Raw genomic sequence first — 27,239 nt, forward strand, 5'->3', positions numbered from 1 at the left:
TTTATTGAATACAGAGTGGCGGGTGCTTGGGTCCTGCTACCAGTGGTGGTGGTGGAGGCAGATGCGACTGTGGCGTTTAAGAGGCATTTAGATAGTACGTGGAAGTGCAGGGAATGGAGGGGTGTGGATCACGTGTTGGCAGATGAGGGTAGTTTACATTATGTGCGGCACGGACATTGTGGGCCGAAGGGCCTGTTCCTGTGATGTACCTTTCTATGTTGTGCTTCAATGGCACTCAGGGTAGCTCAGGGGGCAGCTGCTCGCTGGCTACACAGATCTCAAGACCTCCCGTCGGATCAACTGCCTTTAGGGAACAGCATCTTCTGCAGGCTGGCAGATCCCTGGCCAAGTTACACCATTCCTGTGTAGGAACGGAACTGCAGATGCTGGTTTACACTGAAGATAAGCCACAAAACGCTGGAGTAGCTCGGCGTGAGGTCAGGCAGCATTCCTGGAGAAAAGGAATCGGCGACATTTCGGGTCGGGTCTGGAGAAGGGTCTCGATCTGAAACGTCACCCATTCCTTTTCTCCGGGGATGCTGCCAGACCCGCCAGAGATGCCCCGGGAATTTTGTGTCCATCTTGGGCAGACGCAGCTTTGTTCTGAAGCGTGCGCGACCTTTCGCGTCACCTCGGAGGTCATGGTCCAGCTAAACCTCAACCCAAACCGTGAGAGAATCCCGACAGCTATGGTCACCTTCACTTGCTGACAGGCGAAACCACCCCGGCTCCTCGCAGGCTTTCACTGTCAAGGTGATTTACATGCAGCCGACAAACAAGAACAACACCCGGTCAATAGCCGCTGAATGAAAGGCCTGTGATGCCGATGGAGCAGTGTGCAGGGTCTCGGAGTGGATTTCTAATTTTGACACGGGTTGAAGGTCAAAGTCATTGCCTCAAAGCTGATGTTATAAAAGCTATCAATAACATCCCCCCCCCCCCACCTCCCCCCAGTCCAATCTTCGCAGAGGAACCCAGATCGATTGAAAACCATTGCAGTTTGTCCTTTCCTTTCAATGTCACGCCTGCTTGAATCCTTGCCGGAATCGTTATTGATAATTTGCTTTTTAGAGTCGCATCAATTCTGCCCTTTTTGATTCAAACCTGAGGCCCGATTGTTCCTGTCACTCGACTGGTCTGGGAATTTGAACTCACCTTGTGGAATATAGAGTGGAAACGAACTGTTGGTGCCAATGAATGACTTTGTCAGGCCGCCGTGAAACCCAAGTTGGTTCATTCTGGGACGTAGAGCGTCTAGACCTTGCCTGGGTCATGGTTCTAATCCAACCCCCCCCCCCCCTCTGTTCTCTGGGCGTGTGGACAGCACAGTGGTACGACCAGCAGAGTCGTTGCCTCACAGGACCAGAGACCCAGGTTCAATCCTGACTCCTGGCACTGTCTGTGTGGAGTTTGCACATTTCCCCCCCCCCCCCCCCCCATACGGGATCTTATGCATTTCCTCTGCTTTCCTCACACATCCTGAAGGCATGTCGGTCGGTAAGTCCACGGGCCTCTGCAACTCGTCCCTTAGCGAAGGAAGTCGATGAGAATAAAAGGGGAAAACAAAAATGGGGAATAGTGTAAGGCTGGGGTGTGGGACTGATGGCTGGCATGGACTTGGTGGGCCGAAGGGCCTGTTTCTGTGCTGTGTTTTTCTATGACTCGCCGCCCACACAGTTGCATCAAACTGCTCGTTCCAGGGCATCGATCCCCTCACAGAGCCCTTATGGGTGATTAGTACGGGTGTCAGGGGTTATGGGGTGAAGGGAGAAGTAGACTTGATGGGTCGAAGAATGAGGGGAGGGACCTCATTGAAACTTACTGTACAGTGTAAAGCCTGGCTAGAGAGGATGATTCCACTAGTGGGAGAATCTAGGACCAGAGGCCATAGCCTCAAAATAAAAGGAATTACCTTTAGAAAAGAGATGAGGAGGGATTTCTTTAGTCAGAGGTTGGTGAATCTGTGGAATTCATTGCCACAGATGGCCGTGGAGGCCAAGCCGATGGATATTTTTAAGGTGGAGATTGACAGATTCTTGATTAGTACGGGTGTCGGGGGAGAAGGCAGGAGAACGGGGTTGAGAGGGAAAGATAGATCAGCCATGATTGAATGGCGGAGTAGACTTGATGGGATGGATGGTCTAATTCTGCTCCTATACTTTATGAACATGGTCAACAAAATGCCTTCCTTGCTGTGAGACGCACCTCCCCAGAATGGATATCAAGGGGTCCAGGTCTGGGCCTTCTAGGACGAGTGGCTCACCTTGCTTCAGCCGAGATTTGGCAGGGAGAGTGTAGGAAACAGAGTGTAGCGGAGTGATACAGAGCCCAGCCTGTGGCAGCACGCAAACCCCGTTATGCCGGCTTCACTCTCAGAAATGTGCGCAACATCAAACTCGGCAGTCTTAAAATATCCAAAAAAAAAAAAAAAACTCCAATGCAGTTTAAAGCTTTAACTATAACGATTTAACCGAGAGCCAAACCAGCGGAGGTGGAAAGGCGATTGACCGACCGACTGACCGCTGCTTTTGAACGAGCAGTCGGAGCATCCTGAGTACTGTGCAGGTCCACGTTCCACAGCTCACCCGGGTCACATCCCCGCCCACGCTCAAACCCTTTACAGAAACAAAATGCTGGCGTAACTCAGCTGGACAGGCGGCGGCATCTCTGGAGGGAGGGAATGGGCGACGTTTCGGGTCGAGACCCTTCTTCAGACCCTTTCGGAAAAAGCCTCAAAACCCTTTCCTCGTGTTTCTGCCAAGGACGCCACTCATGACCCACCCCGCCCCCCCCTTCCTGCGGTCACATTTAATCCGCTGATCGCTACCGAGGCTGGTACGCGGGGGGGGGAGGGGGGGGGGGGTGCGGGGGAGGGCTGCTTCGGCGAAGATTTCTACAAGGTTGGTTTAAAAATAAAACATAACTCCACCCTCCGGCTGACAAATGGTTAGCAACGGACAAGTTAATGATAGTCCTGGCTGGCACAAGAACTGGTCGCCCAGCCAAATAAGACTCGCGGATAGGGGGGTCTTTATACTGGACAGTGAGCATTGCAGACCCCCGACTAGGGACCGGCCACCAAACTGGGACCAGGGGCATGAGGTGCGGCTCTGCCTATGTGCCTTCGCTGCCTTCCCTTGTGGCACGGTGGCCTGCCTGGGACATTAGGGACCTACACAGTACTTCAGAACCATGCCCTCTCACGGAATAAATGTGCTTAAAATGAACATCCCACCAACAAAGGCATAAAAGAACTTCTTGTGAGTACATTAAACTGAACAGCATATTTACAGTCATCCCTAGTGTAACCTAGCTACCTTCATTATCGTCCAGTTTGTTTGCAACTCTTCTCAAAAATGTAGCAACTTCATCGTGTTTTTGCTTCTTCCTCCTCTGGTAAGTCCAATTTTTAAAACAGTTCCAACAAAAATAATCCATTAAATGTTTCATTTCATATAAACTTCTCTTTTGTTCAAATTCCTCATGTTTGGACACTACTTTGGATTTTGGGCTGGGGAATCCAGTCTATCAACTAGTATTATATCAGATTATGAAAGATAAACAAAAGGAGAGGAAAAATATTTTTAAAAAAAATAAACGCAATGGTCTTCATCGTTTCTCTCCTAGCAGTAAGTCATTCTAAACCCAGAAGCTGAAGGCTTACAACAGGAGGTGCAGTTTCGTTTGACAACTGCCGATTCCTATTTTGGATGGTGGGTATTTTTCTGTGTATGTGTGGCATGCACACGTCTTGTGGGTGCGTGCGTGCGCGGCACACGCACGTTTGTGTGCATGTGTGGCATGTGCATGTCGTGTGCGTGTCATCTTCACACTCTCCTAGTGTGTCTGTGTTTAGGTGTGTGTTGCTTGTGCACGTGTGTGCGTGTTTGGTTGTGTGTGTGTGCGTGTCACATGCGCACATCTTACGTGTCTGTTTAGCCGTGTGTTCCACGCGTATGCATTGTGTATGTCTGCGTTTAGGCGCGTGTTGTGCGTGCACACATGCATGCGTGCGTCTGTGTTTAGGTTCGCGTGCGTGAGTGCCGGTGTGTGCGTGCGTGTGCACACCGTATCTGGTGCCCAGCACAACCCTGAATTCGATGTCCACCATAGTTAAGCACGTGACTTCCAGCCCGGCTGAGGCGCAAGTTACGACCCAGTCTGGACGGCCTTCCACAAGCTGCAGAGTGCGTGGCAAACAATACTGTGGCCCATCCCGTGAACACTTCGTCTTTTTGCAAACACTTCAAACGTCCCCGTGAGCGGGAGTCCGGCCCGCTTGTTCCTCTGTGGCCTCGGGAAGCTACGATGACTGGGTGTTGGGACTGCTGCTGCTGGCTGAGCTGGGAGACAGGCTGGGGCTGCTGCAGGGCCGGGCAGCACTGCTCTTACTGCAGGGTGAGGAGGAAGGGTCAATGCCATCAGAATTCTCCAGCATCTCCTGAATGAGGGGCGGCATCGATCCGGGAATCTCCATCTTGAGGGTGATCACCCGCTCAGCTCCTGGAAACAAAAGGGACACGCACGTGGCCGTGAGAATCACGAGAACCGCTTTGATTCATGCTCAGATACTGAAGCCTGCAGCTAATCACTCCAGACAAATACACATTTACAGTTGTACAAGGCCTTGGTGAAGTACTGTGTTCAGTTTTGGTCAACCCTGCTGTACAAAGGATAAGCTGGGAAGGATGTCGAGGGTGGCGCAGCGGTAGAGTTGCTGCCTTACCGAGCCAGAGACCCGGGTTCGATCCTGACCGCGGGTGCTGTCTGCACAGAGTTTGCATGTTCTCCCCGTGACCTGCGTGGGTTTTCACCGGGATCCCCGGTTCCCTCCCACATTCCAAAGACATATACGGGTTTGTAGGCTAATTGGCTTCTGTAAATTGTAAATTGTCCCTAGTGTGTGTAGTAGAATGGCGGTTTTTGTGTGGGGATCGCTGGTCAGCGCAGACTCCGGTGGGCCGAAGGGCCTGTTTCCGCACTGCATCTCTGAACAGAATGATTTACGAGGATGTTTACAAAGAGCAGGAGTAATTCAGCGGGTCAGGCAGTGTCTCGAGAGAACATGGATAGGCATCGTTTCGGGTCAGGACCCTTCCCCGTTCTGACCCGCTGAGTTATTTCAGCACTTTGTGTCTTCTTTTAAGCCATGATCGAATGGCGGAACAGACACGATGGGCCGAACGTTGGGCCTCAAATCTGAGGAGGGATGTGTTGGCTTTGCAAAGGATCCAGAGAAGGTTTTGGAGAATGATCCCGGGGACGACTGGGTTAATGTAGGGTGTCATGTTTGGCGAGTCTGGGCCTGTACTCGCTGGAGTTTAGAAGGACGTGGGGGAACCTCAATGAAACTTACAAAACAGTGAATGGCCTGGTTAGAGTGGATGTGGAGATAATGTCTCCACTAGTGGGAGATCCACGGACCAGAGGGCACAAGCTCAGAATAAAAGGGCGTACCTCTGGAAAGGAGATGAGAAAGAATTTCTTTGGGTTGGTGAATCAATCTGTGGAATTCACTGCCACAGACGACTGTGGAGGCCAAGTTGTTGGGTATTTTTAAAGCAGAGATCAACAGGTACTTGATTAGTAAGGGTGTTAGGGGCATGGGGAATGGGGTTGAGGGGGAAAGATAGGATTAAATGGCAGAGTAGACTTGATGGGCCAAATGGCCTAATTCTGCTCCTATAACGTATGAACTTCTGAATGGCCTCATTTTTCTCCTATGTCTTAAGGTCTTTCTATTGAATGATTGGAAAGTATTCAGCTAAAGTCCATGAGTAAAATCTAAACTCATACGATTCCTCATCTGGAGATCAGCCATGATGTGAGCGGGGAGCTTGGTCGGTTACCATGTTTCAATGACCAGGACATGAGGAGATGTTACGGTGCTCTAGCCCCAGGCCTTGGCCGTGGTGGCCAGCCGCACACTCACCTTTGGCACTGATGCTGCGCAGATCTGTGATCTTCATCAGCATTTTGGGGAACATGTGTGGTTTGTTTGGCCGCCGCTTCCTCACGTAGATCTTCAGAGCTTCCAACAGCGGCTCCTGCAGCTTATCCACTTTCTCCGGCTCCTCCAAGTCCTGCCGGTCTGCAAAACAAAGAGTTTCATCACTTGCTTTCCTCCATTATTCCTGTGTGGCATACATACGTTGTGTGAGTGTGTGTGTGTGTATGTGTGTGTGTGTCATTGTGATTGTCTGTGTGTGTATGTGTGTGCCTCATTGTGTGTGTGTGTGTGTATGCGTATCGGTGTGTGTGTGTGGATGTGTGTGTGCGTTGATCTCTGCGTGTGCGCGCGTGTGCATCGGTCGGTGTGTGTGTGTGCGTGTGTGTGGATGTGTGTGTGCGTTGATCTCTGCGTGTGCGTCTGTGTGCGTCGGTCTGTGTGTGTGTGTGTGTTTGTGTATGTGCATGTGTGTGTCGGTGTGTGTGTCTGTACGCACGTGCGTGCAGGAACTGATATGCCATTCCATATAACCATATAACAATTACAGCATGGAAACAGGCCATATCGACCCTTCTAGTCCGTGCCGAACACGTATTCTCCCCTAGTCCCATATACCTGCGCTCAGACCATAACCCTCCATTCCTTTCCCGTCCATATAACTATCCAATTTATTTTTAAATGATAAAAACGAACCTGCCTCCACCACCTTTCCTGGAAGCTCATTCCACACAGCCACCACTCTCTGAGTAAAGAAGTTCCCCCTCATGTTACTCCTAAACCTCTGTCCCTTAATTCTCAAGTCATGTCCCCTTGTTTGAATCTTCCCTACTCTCAGTGGGAAAAGCTTATCCACGTCAACTCTGTCTATCCCTCTCATCATTTTAAAGACCTCTATCAAGTCCCCCCTTAACCTTCTGCGCTCCAAAGAATAAAGCCCTAACTTGTTCAACCTTTCTCTGTAACTTAGTTGCTGAAACCCAGGCAACATTCTAGTAAATCTCCTCTGTACTCTCTCTATTTTGTTGACATCCTTCCTATAATTAGGCGACCAAAATTGTGCCCCATACTCCAGAATTGGCCTCACCAATGCCTTGTACAATTTTAACATTACATCCCAACTTCTATACTCAATGCTCTGATTTATAAAGGCCAGCACACCAAAAGCTTTCTTTACCACCCTATCTACATGAGATTCCACTTTCAGGGAACTGTGCACAGCTATTCCCAGATCCCTCTGTTCACCTGCATTCTTCAATTCCCTACATGAACAGTGCATGTGTGTGTTTGTGTGCATCGGTCTGTGTGTGCGTGTGTGTGCATGTGTGTGTCGGTGTGTGTGTCTGTACGCACATGCGTGCAGGAACTGATATGCCATTCCCCAACATGAACAGTGCATGTGTGGGACTGACAGCCATTTAAACAGGCACAAGTCAGTGAGATCTCTGAAACATTGATGTAGCAATACTAATGCTCACAAATAGCAGCCGGTGACAATGCCCTTGCGGTGTCTGTGGCGAGGTCAGTCTCTGATGAAGAGACATGCCCACTGGGAATTGAATGGAGAATGTGCTGAAGCTCATTTCACTTATGACCCTAAATAGTCATCAGTCAGAAAGGACACCTTCCCCACATCCATCTGGAGGAAGTGAAGCCCAAATCCCAGGAGTTGAAAGGAGAGTGTTTAAAGCCTACGCTTCAGCAAATCCTCACCACAGGACTCAAAACCGCGCACAAGATAACTCAATTTACCCGACAATAATTAAATCCATGTAAGTTTGCATGCAGCAGAGGGAGGTGATAATCAAGTTCTGTACAAGTCTTACAATTAGGCGCAAGAGGAAGATTAAGATACACCTTCAATCTTCATGTGAGTATAACAGAGAGATCCAAACAAAAACTTGCACACCACACAATGGGCATCTTGAACCAAGATCCATTCCAACACAACAATCAAATTAACATTTAATTTGATTTTTTTCCATCCTCTATCTTTCTACTTTTCTTCCTTTCTGCATGGACCGGTGCTAGGGGGTGACTAACCTGTTTTTGACAAGATATGTTGAGGAGAGATTTTCTCAAGGCACTAGGATAAATCCTTTAAGAAAGAACTGCAGATGCTGGAAAAATCGAAGGTGGACAAAAATGCTGGAGAAACTCAGCGGGTGAGGCAGCATCTATCGAGCGAAGGAATAGGTGACGTTTCGGGTCGAGACCCTTTCGGGTTGCCTCATCCGCTGAGTTTCTCCAGCATTTTTGTCTCCCCAGGATAAATCCTGGTCTGTTCTTTAATTATATCTCTGGAATCCGTGAATCCAGATTAGTCACATAGGGAAGTCCTGACAGGAGTCACTTCCACTAATGTAGTAATCTCGGAAAATGTCAGGGAGGAACTGCAAGCGCTGGTTTAAACCGAAGATAGACACAAAAAGCTGGGGTAACTCAGCGGGACAGGCAGCATGTTTCATGATGTTTCACCCATTCCTTCTCTCCAGAGATGCTGCCTGTCCCGCTGAGTTACCCTAACTTTTTGTGTCTATCTTCGGGAAAGGTCACCTTAGATTACGTCCTGGGATCGTGGGCAGGATCTTGAACCCACACCGTTCTGTGAGAATGCAGGTTAAACCATCAGCACGGCAAGTGAGAGGAACAGATCCATGTGTGCCATTTAGTGCATTATTATTTCATCTGCCATTTGCTATGTACCACAGATTCTTGAAATTTCCAATCTAAAACAGTTCACATTATGAGAGCCTTGACAGGAAACACTAATTTGTGTTCTATCCAAGCAGAGGTCAGTTTAGTTTAGTTTAGAGATACAGCGTGGAAACAGGCCCATCGACTTACCGAGTCCACGCTGACCAGCGATCCCCGCACACTAAGGCCATCTACACCCACTAAGGACAATTTACAGGTACCGACCCAATTAGCTTACAAACCTGAAGGTACACAAAATTGCTGGGGAAACTCAGCGGGTGCAGCAGCATCTATGGAGCGAAGGAAATAGGCGACGTTTCGGGCCGAAACCCTTCTTCAGACTGATGGGGGGTGGGGAAAGAAAGAAGGAAAAAGGGAGGAGGAGGAGGAGCCCGAGGGCGGGCGGATGGGAGGGTGGGAGGAGACAGCTAGAGGGTTAAGGAAGGGGAGGAGACAGCACGGGCTAGCCAAATTGGGAGAATTCAATGTTGATGCCATAAGGACGCAAGGACCCCAGACGGAATATGAGGTGCTGTTCCTCCAATTTCCGCTGTTGCTCACTCTGGCAATGGAGGAGACCCAGGACAGAGAGGTCGGATTGGGAATGGGAGGGGGAGTTGAAGTGCTGAGCCACCGGGAGGTCAGGTAGGTTATTGCGGACTGAGCGGAGGTGTTCGGCGAAACGATCGCCCAACCTACGCTTGGTCTCACCGATGTAAATCATAGCTTACAAACCTGTATGTCTTTGGAGTGTGGGAGGAAACCGAGATCCCGGAGAAAATCCACGCGGGTCACGGGGAGAACGTACAAACTCCGTACAGACAGCGCCCGTAGTCGGGATCGAACCTGGGTCCCTGGTGCTGTAAGGCAGCAACTCTACTGCTGCGCCACTGAGCACATAGATGTACTGCAGATGAACACCAGAGGGTGCTATCAGCACATTATAACAACGAGAGGCACAACAAGCTGGAGTAACTCAACAGGAGGCAGCATATCTGGAGAGGCTCCGTCTGAAGAAGGGGTCTCGCCCTAAAACATCACCCATTCCTTCTCTCCAGAGATGCTGCCCGTCCCGCTGAGTTACTCCAGCTTTGTGTGCCTATCTTCAGTCGAAACCAGCATCTGCTGTTCCTTCCTACACGTTATTATACAACATTATAGCCTGGGTTTTCACAAGTAAATGTCCAAGATATTAGCCCACGTTACCACACCATCAAATAATGGATTCAAATGACCCGTGGCATCTTCTCATTGCTGACCACAAACAGGCCCAAACTGGGCAAAGAATAAGAATTAGCTGGCAGACCTTCCCTTTAACCAGGACATTCAAAATGCACTTTGGCAGTACTGTCTGTCGTGGTTGCTTCAGAAAGCAATTCAGGTGTAGTGAAGCAAATTTAACACAAAGCCCCAGGGATCAAATGAAAAACCAAGTCTGTTTTATTTTCATCAATGAAGTAGTTTTGCCAGTGACAGCAACGTACCATCTAACTCTGCCTTCCATAGAAACATAGGTGCAGGAGTAGGCCATTTGGCCCTTCGAGCCTGCACCGCCATTCAATATGATCATGGCTGATCGTCCAAAATCAGTACCCCGTTCCTGATTTCGCCCCATATCCTGTGATTCCGTTAGCCCAAAGAGCCTGTCTTAAGTACATCCTGCAGTGGTTGGTCTCTGCAAAGTGTTTGTACCTGATCTCCCAGTTGCCAAACACTAACTCCCCTAGCCATTCCCACGCTGACCTTTCTGTCCTGGGCCTCCTCCATTGCCAGAGCTAGGCCAAACGCAAATTGGAGGAACAGCATCTCGTATTTCGCTTGGACAGCTTACACCCCAGTGGTTGGGGTGGAAGATTGCAACCTTCACGTGGTCCACCCTGTTTCGACGAATGCAATCAACCCGGCGTGCACAATTAAATAAGATCAAATAGAACAAGTTATCCTACAACTGTGCACGCTATACGCAAGAAGAAGACCCCAGTGGTACCAATATTGATTTCTCTAACTTCAAGTAACTCATGCATCCCCTCTCTCCGTCCCTCCCCCACCCAAGTCGATCTACTAGTTTCACTGTTATCCCCTTGGGTTTCATTGTCTGTGTAACTCATTATCATCTGGCCCCACAGCCTTGATGGGTCGAATGGCCTAATTCTACTCCTATCACATGACCTTATGACTAATGAATATCTGGAGAAAGCAGTAGGTCTAAGTCCAAGTCAATGAGCATCCTGTGTCATCTGCTATTCACAACACTCGTCTTAACCTTAGTAAGGTTTGCCCAGTGATGGAATAAGAGCAAAGATTGAGACAAAAAGCTGAAGTAACTCAGCAGGTCACACAGGTCTTCAGAACCCTGTAGAAGGGTCTCGAACCAAAACGTCGCCTATTCCATTTCTCCAGGGATGCTGTCTGACCCGCTGAGTTACTCCAGCTTTTTTGTGTCTATCTTCAGTTTAAACCAGCATCTGCAGTTCCTTCCTACACATGGAGTAAGAGCAACTGGATGTGTGGGTGTTAATGGACTTGCAGTCAACAACAGCCTGTGGTTTTAACATGAAGGACTCTAGAGTTCAGAGATGCAGCATCAATTTCAGCCGGCTAACACTTTATTGGGAGTGCCTGCTGTAAACCACTGCTTAATATTGAACACAGGTGAAGCACTCAGCAACAAACCAAACACAGGTGAAGCACTCAGCGACAAACCAAACAGCCTAAAGGGCCTGGCCCACTTGGGCGTTATTTGCGCGTCATTTATGCGACATCATTTTTGCGTCACGACGCACGCACGGCGTGCATTACGCCCGCATGGCGCTTGGTGAGACGTGGTGGCGCAGGCAGTGACGCGCAGTAGCGCCCCAGGATTTTGGGACTCTCAAAATCCTCGCGCGCCACCTGCGTGACACGCAAATGACTTCCAAGTGGGACAGACATTGCTTTACTGGCATTGCTACAATTGTTAGGATGCCTGCTTGCTCTTTCTCAGGTACTATGAAAGGTCCCAGACCTGAAAGGTTAATGCAAAACGCAAAGTGCTGGTGGAACTCAACGGGTCAGGCAGCACCTGTGGAGGCCTGTGGGCAGCACAGCGGTAGAGTTGCTGCTGCACAGCGCCAGAGACCCGGGTTCGATCCCAACTATGGCTGCTGCCTGTACGGAGTTTGCATGTTCTCCCTGTGACCGCGTAGGTTTTCTCCGGGTGCTCCGGTTTCTTCCCCCCACTCCAAAGACGGACAGGTTGTAGGTTAATTGGCTTGATAAAACTGTCCCTGGTGTGTGTAGGATACTGTTAAGTGTGCGGGTATCGTTGGTCGGCGCGGACTCAGTGGGCTGAAGGACCTGTTTCCACGCTGTTTCTCTAAACTAAACTTAAGTTCACAGTAATAATAATAATAATAATGGATGGGATTTATATAGCGCCTTTCTAATACTCAAGGCGCTTTACATCGCATTATTCATTCACTCCTCAGTCACACTCGGTGGTGGTAAGCTACTTCTGTAGCCACAGCTGCCCTGGGGCAGACTGACGGAAGCGTGGCTGCCAATCTGCGCCTACGGCCCCTCCGACCACCACCAATCACTCACACACATTCACACACAGGCAAAGGTGGGTGAAGTGTCTTGCCCAAGGACACAACGACAGTATGCACTCCAAGCGGGATTCGAACCGGCTACCTTCCGGTGGCCAGCCGAACACTTAGCCCATTGTGCCATCTGGGCCAAAACAAACCAACATCACTGTCACAGCAGCTAAAAATGAGAACAACTGGTACAGCATGCATGGTGACAAACGCATTAATTAAATAAATATAACTGAAGTCAAATAAATATGACAAATTAAAATATTTAATCTCAAGATTAATTCTAATTATTTTTTAACTAGTTGAGCAATCCTAATTCTATGCGATCTTTCCAAACCTCCAGATGACTCAGTACAACACAGTGTTAGCTCTGTTGGCAAAATACTGATGAACTGTAACTACTATATTGAAGTTTAATTTCTTGAATGAAGGGAGATGACAAAACATTCCCTTTCTCGTCAGTGAAATGTTCAGCTAATTTTAATCCTGTCAGAGATGAGTATCTATAATGGGTTACGAGTTCAACAGCAACTTTCTATCATCTTATTCAAGTGAATAAATGGCGCAGAAGCAAAATGTTTAAATTTGGGGCGTACGGTGGCGCAGAGGTAGAGTTGCTGCCTCACAGTGTCAGAGGCCCGGGTTCGATCCTGACCATGGGTGCTGTCTGAACGGATTTTGTACACTCTCCCTGTGACCGCGGTGGGTTTTCCCCGCCCGGGTGCTCAGCTTTCCTCCCACACTACAAAGACGTACAGGTTAATCAGCTTTGGTAGAGATTATAAATTGTCCCTGGTGGGTAGGATAGTGTTACGTGTACGCGGCTCGCTGGTCGACGCGGACTCGATGCGTCAACATTACTGACTCAGACAGTAGAACATTTCTAGCTACTTTTCTTAGTGTCTAGCAAACCCAGTGAAAGATCTCAACATCAGTCACCCGCAGTAGAGTAAAAAAACAAAGTGCTGCAGTTACTCAGCAGGTCAGGCAGCATCTGTAGAGGGAATGGACAGATAACATTTTGCATTGGGACTATTCATCAGGCTTGGGGCGGGTGGAAGGAAGCTGAATGAGAGAAGTGGCGGTGGGTTAGAGTTTACACCTACAGTTTCATTGCACTCAATCTGCTGTAGCTACTCGGTCATTCAATGAAAGCTGGGGAATATGTCCCAAATTTCAGTATGGAATAATCCTTGGCACAGAAATTATAGTCCAGAGCAAAAAGTAGTTAGGAGAGGCACAGAATTCTGGAGTTACTCAGCGGGTCAGGCAAGATCTCCGGAGAAAAGGAATAGGTGACGTTTTGGGTCGAGACCCTTCTTCAGACTGCTGCTCCAGTCTGTATTGAATTGAATTGAATTGAATCCCTTTATTGTCATTCAGACCTTACAGTCTGAACGAAATTTCGTGCCTGCAGTCATACATACATCATACAATAATAAACAACAGTAAACACAAATTAACATCCACCACAGTGTATCCTCCAAGCACCTCCTCACTGTGGTGGAGGCAAAAAATCTTAGGGTTACTGTCTCTTCCCTCCTCTTCTCCCTCTGCGCTGAGGCGATTCCCCACCGGGCGATGGCACAAACAGTCCCGCGGCTCACCGAACCCCGCGAACGGGCCGGCTCAAACACCGCGGCCCGGGGGTGGTCGAAGCTGCCGCCCTCCAGTCCAGCATACGCAGCCGCTGGCCCGCGGCTGAAACCAGGACTCAGGTCGCCGCCGCCAGAACGCCGTCCCAGCCACCGGAGCACCGTTCCAGCCCCGAGCCGGATCGCCCTCACGTGAGTACCGTTCCACCTCGAGCTGGGCCGCTCCGACGGGAGTGCCGTTCTCCCTTGGGCTGGGCCACTCAGACGGGAGTGCCGTTCCTCCCTCGAGCTGGGCCACTCCGACGGGAGTGCCACAGCCCCTCACGGGAGAGTCTCGGCCCCTCGCCAGGCCGTCCTCACGGGAGCGCAGTTCCAGCCCCGAGCTGGGCCGCCCTCACGGGAGCGAGCCCAGGGCAAGTCCTGACAGGCTGCCTCCGGAGTCCCGAGGTCGCCAGCTCCGCCATTAGGCCTCAGCGCAGACGGAGGCCGAGAGGGGGGATACGACAAAAAAGTCGTATTCCCCCCAAGGGAGAGACAGCAAACCCCGTTTCAACCCCCCACCCACATAAACACAACCTAAAAACCAAAAACGCAGCTACACAAAACGAAAAAAAACAACACAAAAAAGTAAAGACAAACGGACTGCAGGTGAGCCGCAGCCGTTCCCAGCGCCGCCACTTCCGGTTGTAGAAGGGACTTGACCCAAAACATCACCCATTCCTTTTTATCCAGAGATGCTGCCTGACCCGCTGTGTTACTCCAGCATTTTGTGTCTATCTTCGGTGCAAACCAGCATCCGCAGTTCCTTCCTACGCCATAGTAGTCAACATTTATATAGAGCAATCCGAATCCTTGTCAATGGTATCAATAATCAATTAGGTGTGGAGTCTGGGGAGTTTTTTTTCCATTTCTATTCGGAAAACCTGCTACTGCTTTTAGTTGATAAAAGGTAAAGTATGTCCCTCATCTATTTTCCATGAACCCATTGGACAAGACAAGATGATCAGATCTTTCAACAAAAAAAACTTAGTGCAAACATCTTTTTTCTGTTCTACTCAGACCATTAGCTGTTCCTGTCCCTCGTGTGTCTAAATGACAGGGAAAGTTGTAACTCCATTCTCAAAGGTACCTGGGTAAAATGGCAGGCTTTCCCTTTGCTTACCTCCACAAATGAGGCAGATAGCGCTCAGGAGCCCAGTCTCCGCGTCATCCATCTCCAGTGGCAGCAATTGATTGGCAAATGCAAAAACCAGATCAGTAAGGGGACCAAAGCCTGCATTATGCATCTGTGTCCTGTTCAAGGTAAGGCCATCCGAAAACGTCATGGTGTCCTGATCCTGTGTGTATCTGGTACAGATTCGCAGAATCTGAGAAAACAAAGAAGCAATGTGAAAAGTTCTCTTCGGTATTACGACCAAGGCATACATTTGGTTTGCTTGGGGTCTCTCTTTCTCTCACACACACACACACTTGATCATGGGGGCTGTCTGCACGGAGATTGTACCCCCTCCGGGTGCTCCGGTTTCCTCCCACATGCCAAAGACATACGGGTTTGTAGGCTAATTGGCTTCAGTAAAATTGCAAAGTGCCCCGAGTGTGTGCGTGGGATAGTATTAGTGTTAGTGTGTGGGGATCACTGATCGCACAAATTGGTGGGCGGAAAGGGTCTGTTTCCGTGCTGCATGTCAAAGCTAAACTAAAAAACACACAAACACACACACACACACACACACACAGTACAAATAGCCAATTAATTTACTGGATAAACGTCTTAAACTATATTGACACTTAGTGAGGGAGTGACGGCTATGTTGATGCTAATATTCTCACTTCCTTTCCTAAAGATAGAAACAAGGATGCTGGTCTACAAAAGACACTGCACTGGAGAAGCTCAGCGGGTCAGGAACCTGGATGGGTAACGTTTTAAGTGGGGACATTTTCGGGACTGACGAAGGGTCTCGACACGAAACGTCGCCCATCCACGTTCTCCTGAGATGCTGCCTGACCCGCTCAGCTGCTCCACAACTCTGTGGCTTCTCTCCTTGCTAAAGATGTTGTCTCCTGAGAGAAAGAAGCATTGTTGAGGAGGAGCTATGTGTCCGTCTGGTTCCCTGCCCAAGTCTAGACCGTAGCAGTATCCGTGGCAGAGGAAAAGAAGAATACATTTGGAGGAAATAAATGATATGAAACAAAAATACAGCACTTACCAAGATGTCTAGACAGGCAGCTTTGAGGAGGGTGATTTGGTCAGCAATGGTTAGAGTGGTAAATCCAGGAAGATGTTTGGCAAACTCGACGGTCTTGATAATGCATTTAGTCGAGAGTTCGCTAAATTTGTCCCAGAGGTCGATGTCTAATGTTACTCGCTTCTCCGCGCTGTTATTCTGGAAAAGGAACAGTTTACATTAGAACAGGAAAGGTGGACAGTCCAAAAATAATTATTTCCAAAAATCACTTTTGTTTCATGTTCTGCACGGCAAAGTGATATAACCCGATTTTGAAATATGACATTGCCTGTTGGTGCTCGAGTGGATGCAGCGCTCCACTCATCTCACCTTCTCCCCCTTTGAATTATGCCGTGAGGCTCCAAATTATGCAGTGCCGGAGACCCGGGTTCGATATCGACTACGGGTTCCGTCTGTACGGCGTTTGTACGTTCTCCCCGTGACCTGTGTGGGTTTTCTCCGAGATCTTCGGTTTCCACCCACACTCCAAAGACGTACAGGTCTGTAGGTTAATTGACTTGGTAAATGTAAAAATTGTCCCTAGTGGGTATAGGATAGCGTTAATGTGCGGGGATCGCTGGTCGGCACGGACCCGGTGGGTCGAAAGGGCCTGTTTCCGCGCTGTATCTCTAAACTAAACTAAACTGGATACGGAAATCCATTTGCACACTGCTATTGTGCTATGCTCATTCCCACTGCCTCAGTTTATGCTGATACCTTTTCCTGTTTACTCAACAAAAAACAATGCGGTAGAGATTTCCCATCTACTTTCCTGGTGCTTTCCACACTTGGACTACGAAACAGCCAACTTTATGGGTGTAAATAATCGCCAGTTTCATGGTAATGGCTTAGTTATCTTCTTCTCTAAAGACAGACACAAAATGCTGGAGTAACTCAGCGGGACAGACTGTTCAGTCCGAAGTAGGGTCTCGACCCAAAACGTCACCCGTTCCTTCTCTCCAGAGATGCTGCTGGTTCTGCTGAGTAACTCCAGCTTTTTGTGCCTATCTTCGGTTTAAACCAGCACCTGCAGTTCCTTCCTACACATGTCTGGTCAAAGATAGTCCGAGGGTCCCGGAGGAGGTAGATAGGTAGTTGAGGAATGCGCTCTGGTTGAGGTAGGATGGTTCAGTTGCTTGATAACAGCTGGGAAGAAACTGTCCCAGAAGCAAACAGAGCTAATGCGGTGCAGGCTCGAAGGGCCGAATGGCCTACTCCTGCACCTAATTTCTATGTTAATATTAAATGACAGCTTTTCTGACAAGCAGTCCAGGAAACAGTCAATGGTACCGGTGACAATGACAACGGTGGGAATGGCAATGGCAGTCACTTTCCTTTAAAACCACTCACAGTTGACGAAAGCTTACAGCACATTGCTTTGCCAACAGCTCCCTCCATCACAGTTCGTTCTTCTTCCTCTAAAAACCCTTTGCTGTCACTTCTGCCCTTGTACATGCAATCAAGGACAGAAGAACCTAATAGTTGCCACATCGTTTAAGGATCAGGTTTAATGGAATGCTCCTGTCTGCTTGGTTTGGCCGTAACAGCGTGTGCGAGCAAGGGAATAAAGTGCTTCAAGCAGTTTCTCCCATGCGTAAGGCACGCTGACCTTCGCCAGGGATGACAGTCCAGGACAGGAGAATGGCAGGAGGAGTTGAAAGCTAAAGATTGCAGCATACGCTCACTTGACACAAAAGATTAAGAAATAAAAATAAATGGGCACAGCTGCTGCTAAAGCACAATGTAATAATTAAGGTTGAAGCACAGAAGATTACTCTGAATTAACCCGCCTCGTACACACACTAGACCATCTAGTGCATGGTCTTCCTTCCTTCCTTCCTTTTTAATTTTAGTTTAGAGATACAGCGCGGAAACAGGCCCTTCGGCCCACCGGGTCCGCGCCGACCAGCGATCCCCGCACATTAACACTATCCTACACCCACTAGGGACAATTTTTTTTTAACATTTACCAAGCCTATTAACCTACAAACCCGTAGGTCTTTGGAGTGTGGGAGGAAACCGAAGATCTCGGAGAAAACCCAATGCAGGTCATGGGGAGAGCGTACAAACTCCGTACAGACAGCACCCGCAGTCGGGATCGAACCCGGGTTTCCGGCGCTGCATTCGTGGTAAGGCAGCAACTCTATACCACTGCGCCACCTGACTGCCCAATTGCTTCTATTGATGAAAAAATACAGCATGGAAACAGGCCCTTCAGCCCACGGAGTCCATGTTGACTGGTCAGAGATTGTGCTGATGGCCTTGCCGAGGCAGCGTGAAGTACAGATAGGTGCCTCAACTATCTCCTCGGGCAGCTAGTTCCAAATACCCATCAGCCTCTGTGTGGAAAAAGGTTCCCCTCAGGTACCTTTTAAATCTTTCCCTTCTCACCTTAAACCTATGTCTTCTGTTTCTTGATTCCCCAACTCTGGATAAACATCAGTGTGTGTTCACCCTATTCCCCTCGTGATCTTTTTACACCACTATAAGATCACCCCTCAGCCTCTTGCACTGCAAGGAATAGAGTCCTAGCCTGCTCAATCTCTCCCTCTTAGCTTAGGCCATCAAGTCCTGGCAACATCATCGTAAGTCTTCTCTGCATTCTATCTAGCTTAACAACATCCTTCCCATAGCAGGGTGACCACAACTGTGCAGAATACATCAAATGTGGCCTCACTGTCTTGTACAGCTGTAATTTAACATCCCAACTTCTATACTTTATATGTGTAGGAAAGAACTGCAGATGCTGGTCTAAATCGAAGATAGACACAAAATGTGGAGTTACTCAGCGGGACAGGCAGCATCTTTGGGGAAAAGGAGTGGGTGACGTTTCAGGCCGAGACCCTTTTTCAGACTGGTGTTTATAACCTGACTGAAGAAGGCAATTTACCAAAAGCCTTTTTGACCACACTATCTACCTATGACGCCACTTGCAAGGAATTATGTACCTGCGCTCCAAGATCCCTCTGTTCCTCAATACTCCAGAGCCCTCCTATTCACAGTGAAGGTCCTGCCCTGGTTCAGCACCTCACACTTATCTGCATTAAACTCCATCAACCATTCCACAGCCCACTTGCCTGACTGATGGAGATCTTGGTGTCGTTTTTGATAACGATCTCTGCTATCTATGATACCACCCAGTTTACTGTCATCTGCAAATGTACTCATCATGCCTTCTGCATTCCCATCCAAATGGTTGATATAAACCACAAACAGCAATGGACCCAGCAACAACCCCAGAGGCACACCACTGATCACAGGCCTCCAGTCCGAAAATCAATCTTCCACCGTCACCCTCTGCTTCCTTCCAAGAAGCTAATTCTCTGTCCTAACAGTTGAAGCGGATCAATGGAGTTGTTGGATATTTTTAAGGCAGAGACAAACAGATTCCCGATTAGTACGGGTGTCTGGGGTTATGGGGAGAAGGCAGGAGAATGGGGTTGAGAGGGAGAGATAGATCAGTCATGTTTGAATGGCGGAGTAGACTTGATGGGCCGAATGGCCTAATTCTGCTCCTATCCCTTATGAACGTATCCCTGCCTGTGCTTGGAATCTCTACCCAGGTAAGTTGGTAAAGCTTAGAGCCGTCACCCCTCAAGCAAAACATCACACCCAAGATATGACAACTCATTACAATTAACAATATTTCGTCTAAATTTATACTGTCACGACTGCATCATAATATTTCGAACAATTGACAATTTAATAAAACTCCAATAATTACCAGTGTTTAAAATTAATTTGAGCTGCCACAATTCCCCATTAACATTCTGAGCGAAAATGGCCTTTGAGATTCTACCACAGGCCCTTTGTGGATGAATAATTAACATGCGGCTGATTCACAATTTCTCCAGAAGTAATTTCATTTCATTCAAATTTCCTTGGAATGGTGTAAATTCGCTAAAACAATTGGCGAGATAAATTTCAGATGACTGATTACATGGTGGAACATTGTATTCCAAGCCACAATTTTGGGGTGGATTTAAGAGAAAGTGCATCTTGCTGAAGCCTCCCAAAACTGGCACATTCAACGGGATCCTTCATTTATTGCAGAACACGGTGTACATTTTACGGCAAGCAAAATAGAGCATCAGTTTTAATCATAGGATCACACGACATAGGAGAAGAATTAGGCCATTCGGGCCATCGACTCTGCTCCGCCATTCCATCATGGCTGATCTATTTCTCCTCGCTCAACCCCATTCACCTGCCCTCTGCCCATAACCTTTCACGACCTTACTGAACAAGAACCCATCAATCTCTACTTTAAAAACACACAATGATTTGGCCCCCGCAGCCATCTGTGGCAATGAATTCCACAGATTCACCGCCCTCTGGCTAAAGAAATTCCTCCTCATCTCCATTCTAAAGGCACGTCCTTTTATTCTGAACTGTGCCCTTTGGTCCTACAGTCTCCTACTACTGGAAACATCCACTCCACATCCGCTCTCTCCAGGTCTTTCATGATTTGCTAAGTTTCAATGAGGTACCCCTTCATCCTTCTAATCTCCAGCAAGTACAGGCCCAGAGCCATCAAACGCTCCTCAGAAATTAACCTAATCATCCCTGGGATCATTCTAGTAAACTTCCTCTGGATCCTCACCAACGGCAGCGAATGCTTCCTCAGATATGGGGCCAATAATGGTATGTCTAGAGCAAAAAGTAAACTGCTGGAGAAATCTTTGAAGTTGTGGAACTGGACTGTAAGTGAAGATCAACTCGTTACCAAACTCGCAGAATTGGTTCTCTGCGCATCCCTCTGCAATTGGATCCTCATTCACAGTCTGTTCGTATTGGTGGAAATGTGTCAGCCTCCATAACAATCAGCACAGGAGCACCTCAAGGCTGCTTGCTCAGCTCCCTGCTGTACTCACTCTATACTCATGACTGCGTAGCCGGTCACAATGCGAACTCCATCATCAAGTTCGCTGACGACACCACTGTTGTGGGACGTATCGCTGATGGGGATGAGTCGGAGTATAGAAGAGAGATCGAGCAACTGTCCATATGGTGCCAGCGCAATAACCTGGCCCTCAACACCAGCAAAACCAAGGAACTGATTGTGGACTTTGGAAGGAGTAAGATGGGGACCCACAGCCCCGTTTATATCAAATGGTTGAAAGGGTCAAGAGCTTCAAATTCCTGGGAGTGCACATCTCTGAAGATCTTTCCTGGTCCGAGAACACTAATGCAATTATCAAGAAAGCTCATCAGCGCCTCTACTTCCTGAGAAGATTACGGAGAGTCAGTTTGTCAAGGAGGACTCTGTCTAACTTCTACAGGTGCACAGTAGAGAGCATGCTGACCGGTTGCATCGTGGCTTGGTTCGTCAACTTGAGCGCCCTGGAGAGGAAAAGACTACAAAACGTAGTAAACACTGCCCAGTCCATCATCGACTCCGACCTTCCTTCCATCGAGGGGATTTATCGCAGTCGCTGCCTCAAAAAGGCTGGCAGTATCATCAAAGACCCACACCATCCTGGCCACACACTCATCTCCCTGCTACCTTCAGGTAGAAGGTACAGGAGCCTGAAGACTGCAACAACCAGGTTCAGGAATAGCTACTTCCCCACAGCCATCAGGCTATTAAACCTGGCTCGGACAAAACTCTGATTATTAATAACCCATTATCTGTTATTTGCACTTTATCAGTTTATTTATTCATGTGTGTATATATTTATTTTATGGTATATGGACACACTGATCTGTTTTGTAGTAATGCCTACTATGTTCAGTGTGTGTGATGCAAAGCAAGAATTTCATTGTCCTATCAGGGACACATGACAATAAACTCACTTGAAGTTGAACTTGTACTTCACAAAGATCGCTCAAAGGACTCAGTTCCTGGCAGATTTAACTGTAAAATGTGCCGAATAAATTGATATCTAAAACAAAGTCCTCACATGAGCTTCTTCTGTTAAACTGCCTACTTGTTCTTTGTATGACCACACCTTTGTCTGTCTATTGCAATAGTTGCATTACAAGCCCATGGTTGGCAGATTGATCACAGCCTGCAATTTGTGTTTGCACAGGTGACTTTCTCATCTATACCTGCTGTCTTAAGTGCCTGTCCCATTTACGCATCACGCAGGTGAATCCCAAAATCCTGGGGTGCGTCATTGCCTACGCCACCACGCCTCGCCACGTGCGCGTCGTGACGCGTAAATGATGTCGCGTAAATGACACGCAAATGGGACAGGCCGTTCAGTTTCGTTTAGACATACAGCGTGGAAACAAGCCCTTTGTCCCTCCGAGTCCACGCCGACCAGTGCTCGCCGCACACTAACACTATCCTACACACACGAGGGACAATTTACAATTATACCCAAGCCAATTAACCTACAAACCTGCACGGCTTTGGAGTGCGGGAGGAAAGCGGAGATCTCGTAAAAAACTCACGCAGGTCACGGGGAGAATGTACAATCTCCGTACAGACAGCACCCGTAGTCAGGATCGAACCTGGCTCTCTGGTGCTGTAAAGCAGCAACTCTATCTCAACGCCGTCCATACATCGTCCAAATCAAACAGAAAACACTCACGGTAGTTACTTAATCCCCCATTCTAGAACTAATTCATTAGATTCTGATGTCTAATGTAGCGTGGATGGGCTGAGTTCTTATTAATTCGGCAGAACATTTTTTTTTGTGCTGTTCTTTTCATTAACCTCTTCTGCACCTGGCCACACAAAGGGGGGGCATCCAACAACGACAGAGTTGTTTTTTTCAGTTCAATACTGCCTCTGCATCTGCTGTGAATGGAACTCTATCAGGTGGAACAGCTGGAGATGGCCGCACTTCTTACTCACCTTCACCTTCACCTGCCGAGTCCCCCTCCCCTCTTCCAGGCAACGAACATAACGCTGTGTCTCTTCATGCCAAACCATCGTCTGTGCCGTGCACAGAGCATCCACTGTTCTCATGTGAATATGACACTGGGTGGCGGTACGCTCGGCTGAAAACCCACTGGGACCGTCTGCTTCAGATCACGGTCTCATTGGTCATAACATTGTGAAATTATTTAACTAATGCACTTGCTTTGCGCACACACACCATTATACCAACACAGGCACCCTCGCCACACGTTACCATTCGGGGATGGAGGGTGGAGAAGAGTTGCATTCATAGAAAATAATTCCTAAATGCGAAGCAACAAGCAGCAAGAAACGCAAGTTGAAGAAAAAAGACCCCATATTTATTTGCTTATTTTCACATAAATTCCACGAGGATTTTTTAAAATTCTGTATCTGACTTTTTGGTAGTTGCTTGTGAATTCTGTAAGGGCAGATTTTTGTACCCCATACTGCCATTATGCAGGAGACTGCCATTTATCTTGAAAGCAGAAGTTGTGCCTCTTTAAAGGGCCTGTCCCACTTGGGCCGTCATTTACGCAACAGGCCGGTAGTGACGGTCGCGCGCGTCCTCATGCGCCCGCACAGCCGCCTGGAGCATGTGACGACATTTGAAGATGGACACAAAATGCAGGAGTAACTCAGCGGGACCGGCAGCATCTCTGGAGAGAAGCAATGGATGATGTTTCGTGTCGAGACTCTTCTTCAGTCTGAAGAAGGGTCTTGACCCGAAACGTCACCCATTGCTTCTCTCCAGAGATGCTGCCGGTCCCACTGAGTTACTCCTGCATTTTGTGTCTATCTCCAATCGTCTTGGCCTCGCTCTGGGAGTAGGAGTGGGGGCGGATCCGGATCGGCAACGTTCATGAGCCCCAGGCCGAGTTCGGCGATCGTTTGCCCCGGCTTCTGCTGCTGTTGGAGGTGAGACGTTGCGTCGCGCCAGGGTCTTGGGCCTGTCCCACTTTGGCCGTCAGTTACGCGACAGGCCGGTGGCGCGCAAAGATTTAGTTCAGGACGAAGTCCACACTCCTCCACGCCACTCCATGTGCCCGTCCCGCGCTACCCACACGCTAGCAGGTCGCATAAATGGCGCGCGAATGGGACAGGCCCTTTAGTGACAATAATGCAGCATATTGTTGCACCACATTTGCGACTAAATCTAGTGTATACATCATCAATTGAACTAACATTCTATTGAAACTATGGCTAGTCATGCTTACAGTGAGAGCAGTACTGCTGCCCGACATAGCATGCTTAATATCGGTCCTTAGGTCACGGAAGTAAATAAAATCCGTTTAACGTTGATGCTCAGGTTAACGAGTTGGTGCTGTATGGTCAACACCAATACTTACAGTAGTGTATTTGCCAAGCTGACACAGCGCGGGGAAGGTTTCCTGATGGGCTTTGCGGACTTTCTCTATTAGATCCTCCGTCTCGGGTGTGATTGTGTAGCTTTCCGAACACTCTTGCTTGGGCGTCTCCTTCTTCTTCTTGTTCCTGTCGTTTCGCACAGCTGAAAAGTGACAGAAAGACAAATAGCTTGTTGGTTAAGGAGCCAAGATATCCTTGTTCAGGATTTTTCATTTCAAGTTGAGAAAGCCATACATTTTTACAGCGTGGAAACAGGCCCGTCGGCCCAACGTGCCCGCATCGCCCAACATGTCCCATCTACACTAGTCCCACCTGCCTGCATTTGGCCCATATATCCCTCTAAACCTGTCCGATCCATGTATCTGTCTAAACGTTTCTTAAACATTGCGATAGTACCTGCCTCAACTACCTCCTCCGGCAGCTCGTTCCATACACCTACCACCTTTTGTGTGAAAAAGTTACTCCTCGGGTTCCTATTCAATCTTTCCCCCTCATCTTAAACCTATGTCCTCTGGTTCTCGATTCCCCCACTCGATCTATTCCTCTCGTTATTTTGTTCACCTCTCATGAGTTAAAATGTGTAGGAAGGAACTGCAGATGCTGGTTTATACCGAATATAGACACGATCTACCTCGGCACCAAATCCCCCCACAACCCCCCCCCTCTCCCATATCAACTCCTGTTTGTCAGCTATAAAAACCTGGATGCAACATAATTTCCTCAAACTCAACAGCGATAAGACAGAATCCCTCCTCATAGGCTCTAAAGCCACACTCAGCAAAATCAATAACCCCACTCTCACCATCGACGGCACCACTGTCTCCCCATCTCCCCAGGCCCGCAACCTTGGCGTGCTCTTTGATTCCACCCTCTCCCTTGAGCCTCACATCCGCCATTTCATTAAAACCTCCTTCTTCCATCTCCGCAACATCGCCAAACTCAGACCCTCTCTCACACCTCCCGCTGCTGAAAGACTCATCCATGCCTTCATCTCCTCCCGACTGGACTACTGCAACTCACTTCTCCTTGGCATCAGCTCCACCTACATCAACCGACTCCAACTGGTCCAGAACGCAGCCGCCCGACTCATCACCCACACCAAATCCTGGCATCACATCACTCCAGTCCTCAAACAACTTCACTGGCTTCCCATCTCCCACCGGATCAACTACAAAATCCTGATCCTCACCTACAATGCCCTCCACCATCTGGTCCCCCCATATCTCATTGACCTCCTCTCCCCCTACCAACCCTCACGGTCCGTCAGATCCACATCAGCCGGTCTCCTCTCCATCCACAAGTCCAACCTCTGCAGTTTTGGGGACAGAGCCTTCTCCAGGGCAGCTCCCAGGCTCTGGAACTCCCTCCCCCAACTGATCCGCAATTCCGTGTCCCTCACCATCTTCCAGTCCCGCCTCAAGACCCATCTCTTCACCTCTGCCTATCCTTAGCCCCACGTCCCCCTCCCTTTTCATATGTGCATTAATTGCCTCATATTGTGTTTTGTTTTGAATTCTGTCTTTACTTTGTGTACTAGTCATGTCTCTACTATTTATTTCATTCCCCTTGCATGTTTTTCCTCTACCTGCTAAATTTTTGTAAGGTGTCGAGACTCTTGAAAGGCGCCCATAAATAAAATTTATTATTATTATTATTACAAAATGCTGGAGTATCTCAGCGGGTCAGGCAGCATCTCTGGAGAAAGGATGCCACCTATTCTTTTTCTCCAGAGATGCTGCCTGACCCGCTGAGTTACTCAGCATTTTGTGCCTATCTTTGATGCGTTAAAATGCTGGTTCCAGTTTTGTGAGACTCGCCATTAATTCAGATCTGAACATATCCTAGGCGTTGTAACATCCAAGGCTAATGAGAGCCGTGATGTGAGCCTAGAATTAGGTCACTCACCCGCCTCTTGCAAACGGAAAACTTATAGCTTAGAGATACAGCGTGGAAGCAGGCCCTTCGGCCTCCAAGTCCACGCCGACCATCGATCACCGGTACACTTGTTCTATGCCCCACACACCAGGGGCAATTTACAGAAGCCAATTAACCTACAAACCTGCACGTCTTTGGAATGTGGGAGGAAACCGGAGCACCCGACAAAAACCAAAGCGGTCACCGGGAGAATGTACAAGCTCTGTACAGGCAGCACCCGTGGTCAGAATCGAACCTGGGTCTCTGGTGTTGTGAGGCAGCAACTCTACCGCTGCACCACTGTGCAAGTGTATGATGGGACTCCAGGAAAAGGTGCAGGAGAGAGTGAAGAAATATTACGATTTAAAATATTTAATCAAGCTGGAAGCCACGCTGAATGCTGAATACAAAACGTGGTTTGAACACGTCAAAGTGAAGCACATTAGTTTGAAGGGCACAAGACAGCATTCATTGAGAGCCTTGGAGAAAGGCACAGGAAAATGGACAAGCACATAGAATTTAATTCCAAACTTACCAGAGGGAATTCTAATTAATAAAACCCAACTGACTTAGTTGTAAAACAGCGCCGCTGCCAAAGAACTGGGAGTACCCCTTTTTTTGGACGCTTGCCATCACAGGCTTATTGTAGACTTCAGCTGTGCATAGACCCCTGACTTACACTGACCTGGGACCCACAAAACGTTGAGTTCCGGCTGCCAAAGGCAGGCAGGGAGCTCGATTCCCCCACGGCTAAATATGCCTTTGGTGGCAGGAGCATCACCAGGAAGCCGCTGAGAAAATGGGGCTCAAGTGAAAGGACAATTAATCTCGAAGGGCGGTCAATGGGAGGTCCGGGAATGGGAAAACACAATGGAACGGGGAGGCAAACCTGCTGTAATGTCTCCGACATCTAATTATTATTGTAACTGAAAAACGACAGCCAGTACCCAAAGCTGTGCAGCGTGATTCACAAAGGAATGAGCTCATTACTAATCTATTAGACTGTGCGTATAATCACTCATGTCTGCTGTGTGAATTCAATAACAGGGTAGGGAAAGGGGGAAA

At 48.4% G+C, this 27,239-nt stretch overlaps 1 protein-coding gene across 9 annotated transcripts in view; it reads right to left on the reverse strand.

The window, feature by feature from the left end:
• Nucleotides 1-3,246: 3,246 nt before the first annotated feature.
• Nucleotides 3,247-27,239, reverse strand: part of rara (retinoic acid receptor alpha) — a 541,920-nt gene continuing 517,927 nt past the window's right edge. For all 9 annotated transcript variants that reach the window (XM_033035045.1, XM_033035043.1, XM_033035044.1 and 6 more), the window contains 5 exons: nt 24,242-24,402; nt 16,025-16,201; nt 14,980-15,184; nt 5,933-6,091; nt 3,247-4,503 (listed from right to left, as the gene is read on the reverse strand). In XM_033035045.1, coding sequence (XP_032890936.1) covers nt 4,304-4,503; nt 5,933-6,091; nt 14,980-15,184; nt 16,025-16,201; nt 24,242-24,402 — 902 coding nt within the window. In that variant the 3' untranslated portion in view covers nt 3,247-4,303. The remainder of the gene's footprint in view (nt 4,504-5,932; nt 6,092-14,979; nt 15,185-16,024; nt 16,202-24,241; nt 24,403-27,239) is intronic.

This window comes from Amblyraja radiata, chromosome 16 (genome assembly GCF_010909765.2).
Source record: "Amblyraja radiata isolate CabotCenter1 chromosome 16, sAmbRad1.1.pri, whole genome shotgun sequence".
Lineage (NCBI taxonomy): Eukaryota > Metazoa > Chordata > Chondrichthyes > Rajiformes > Rajidae > Amblyraja > Amblyraja radiata.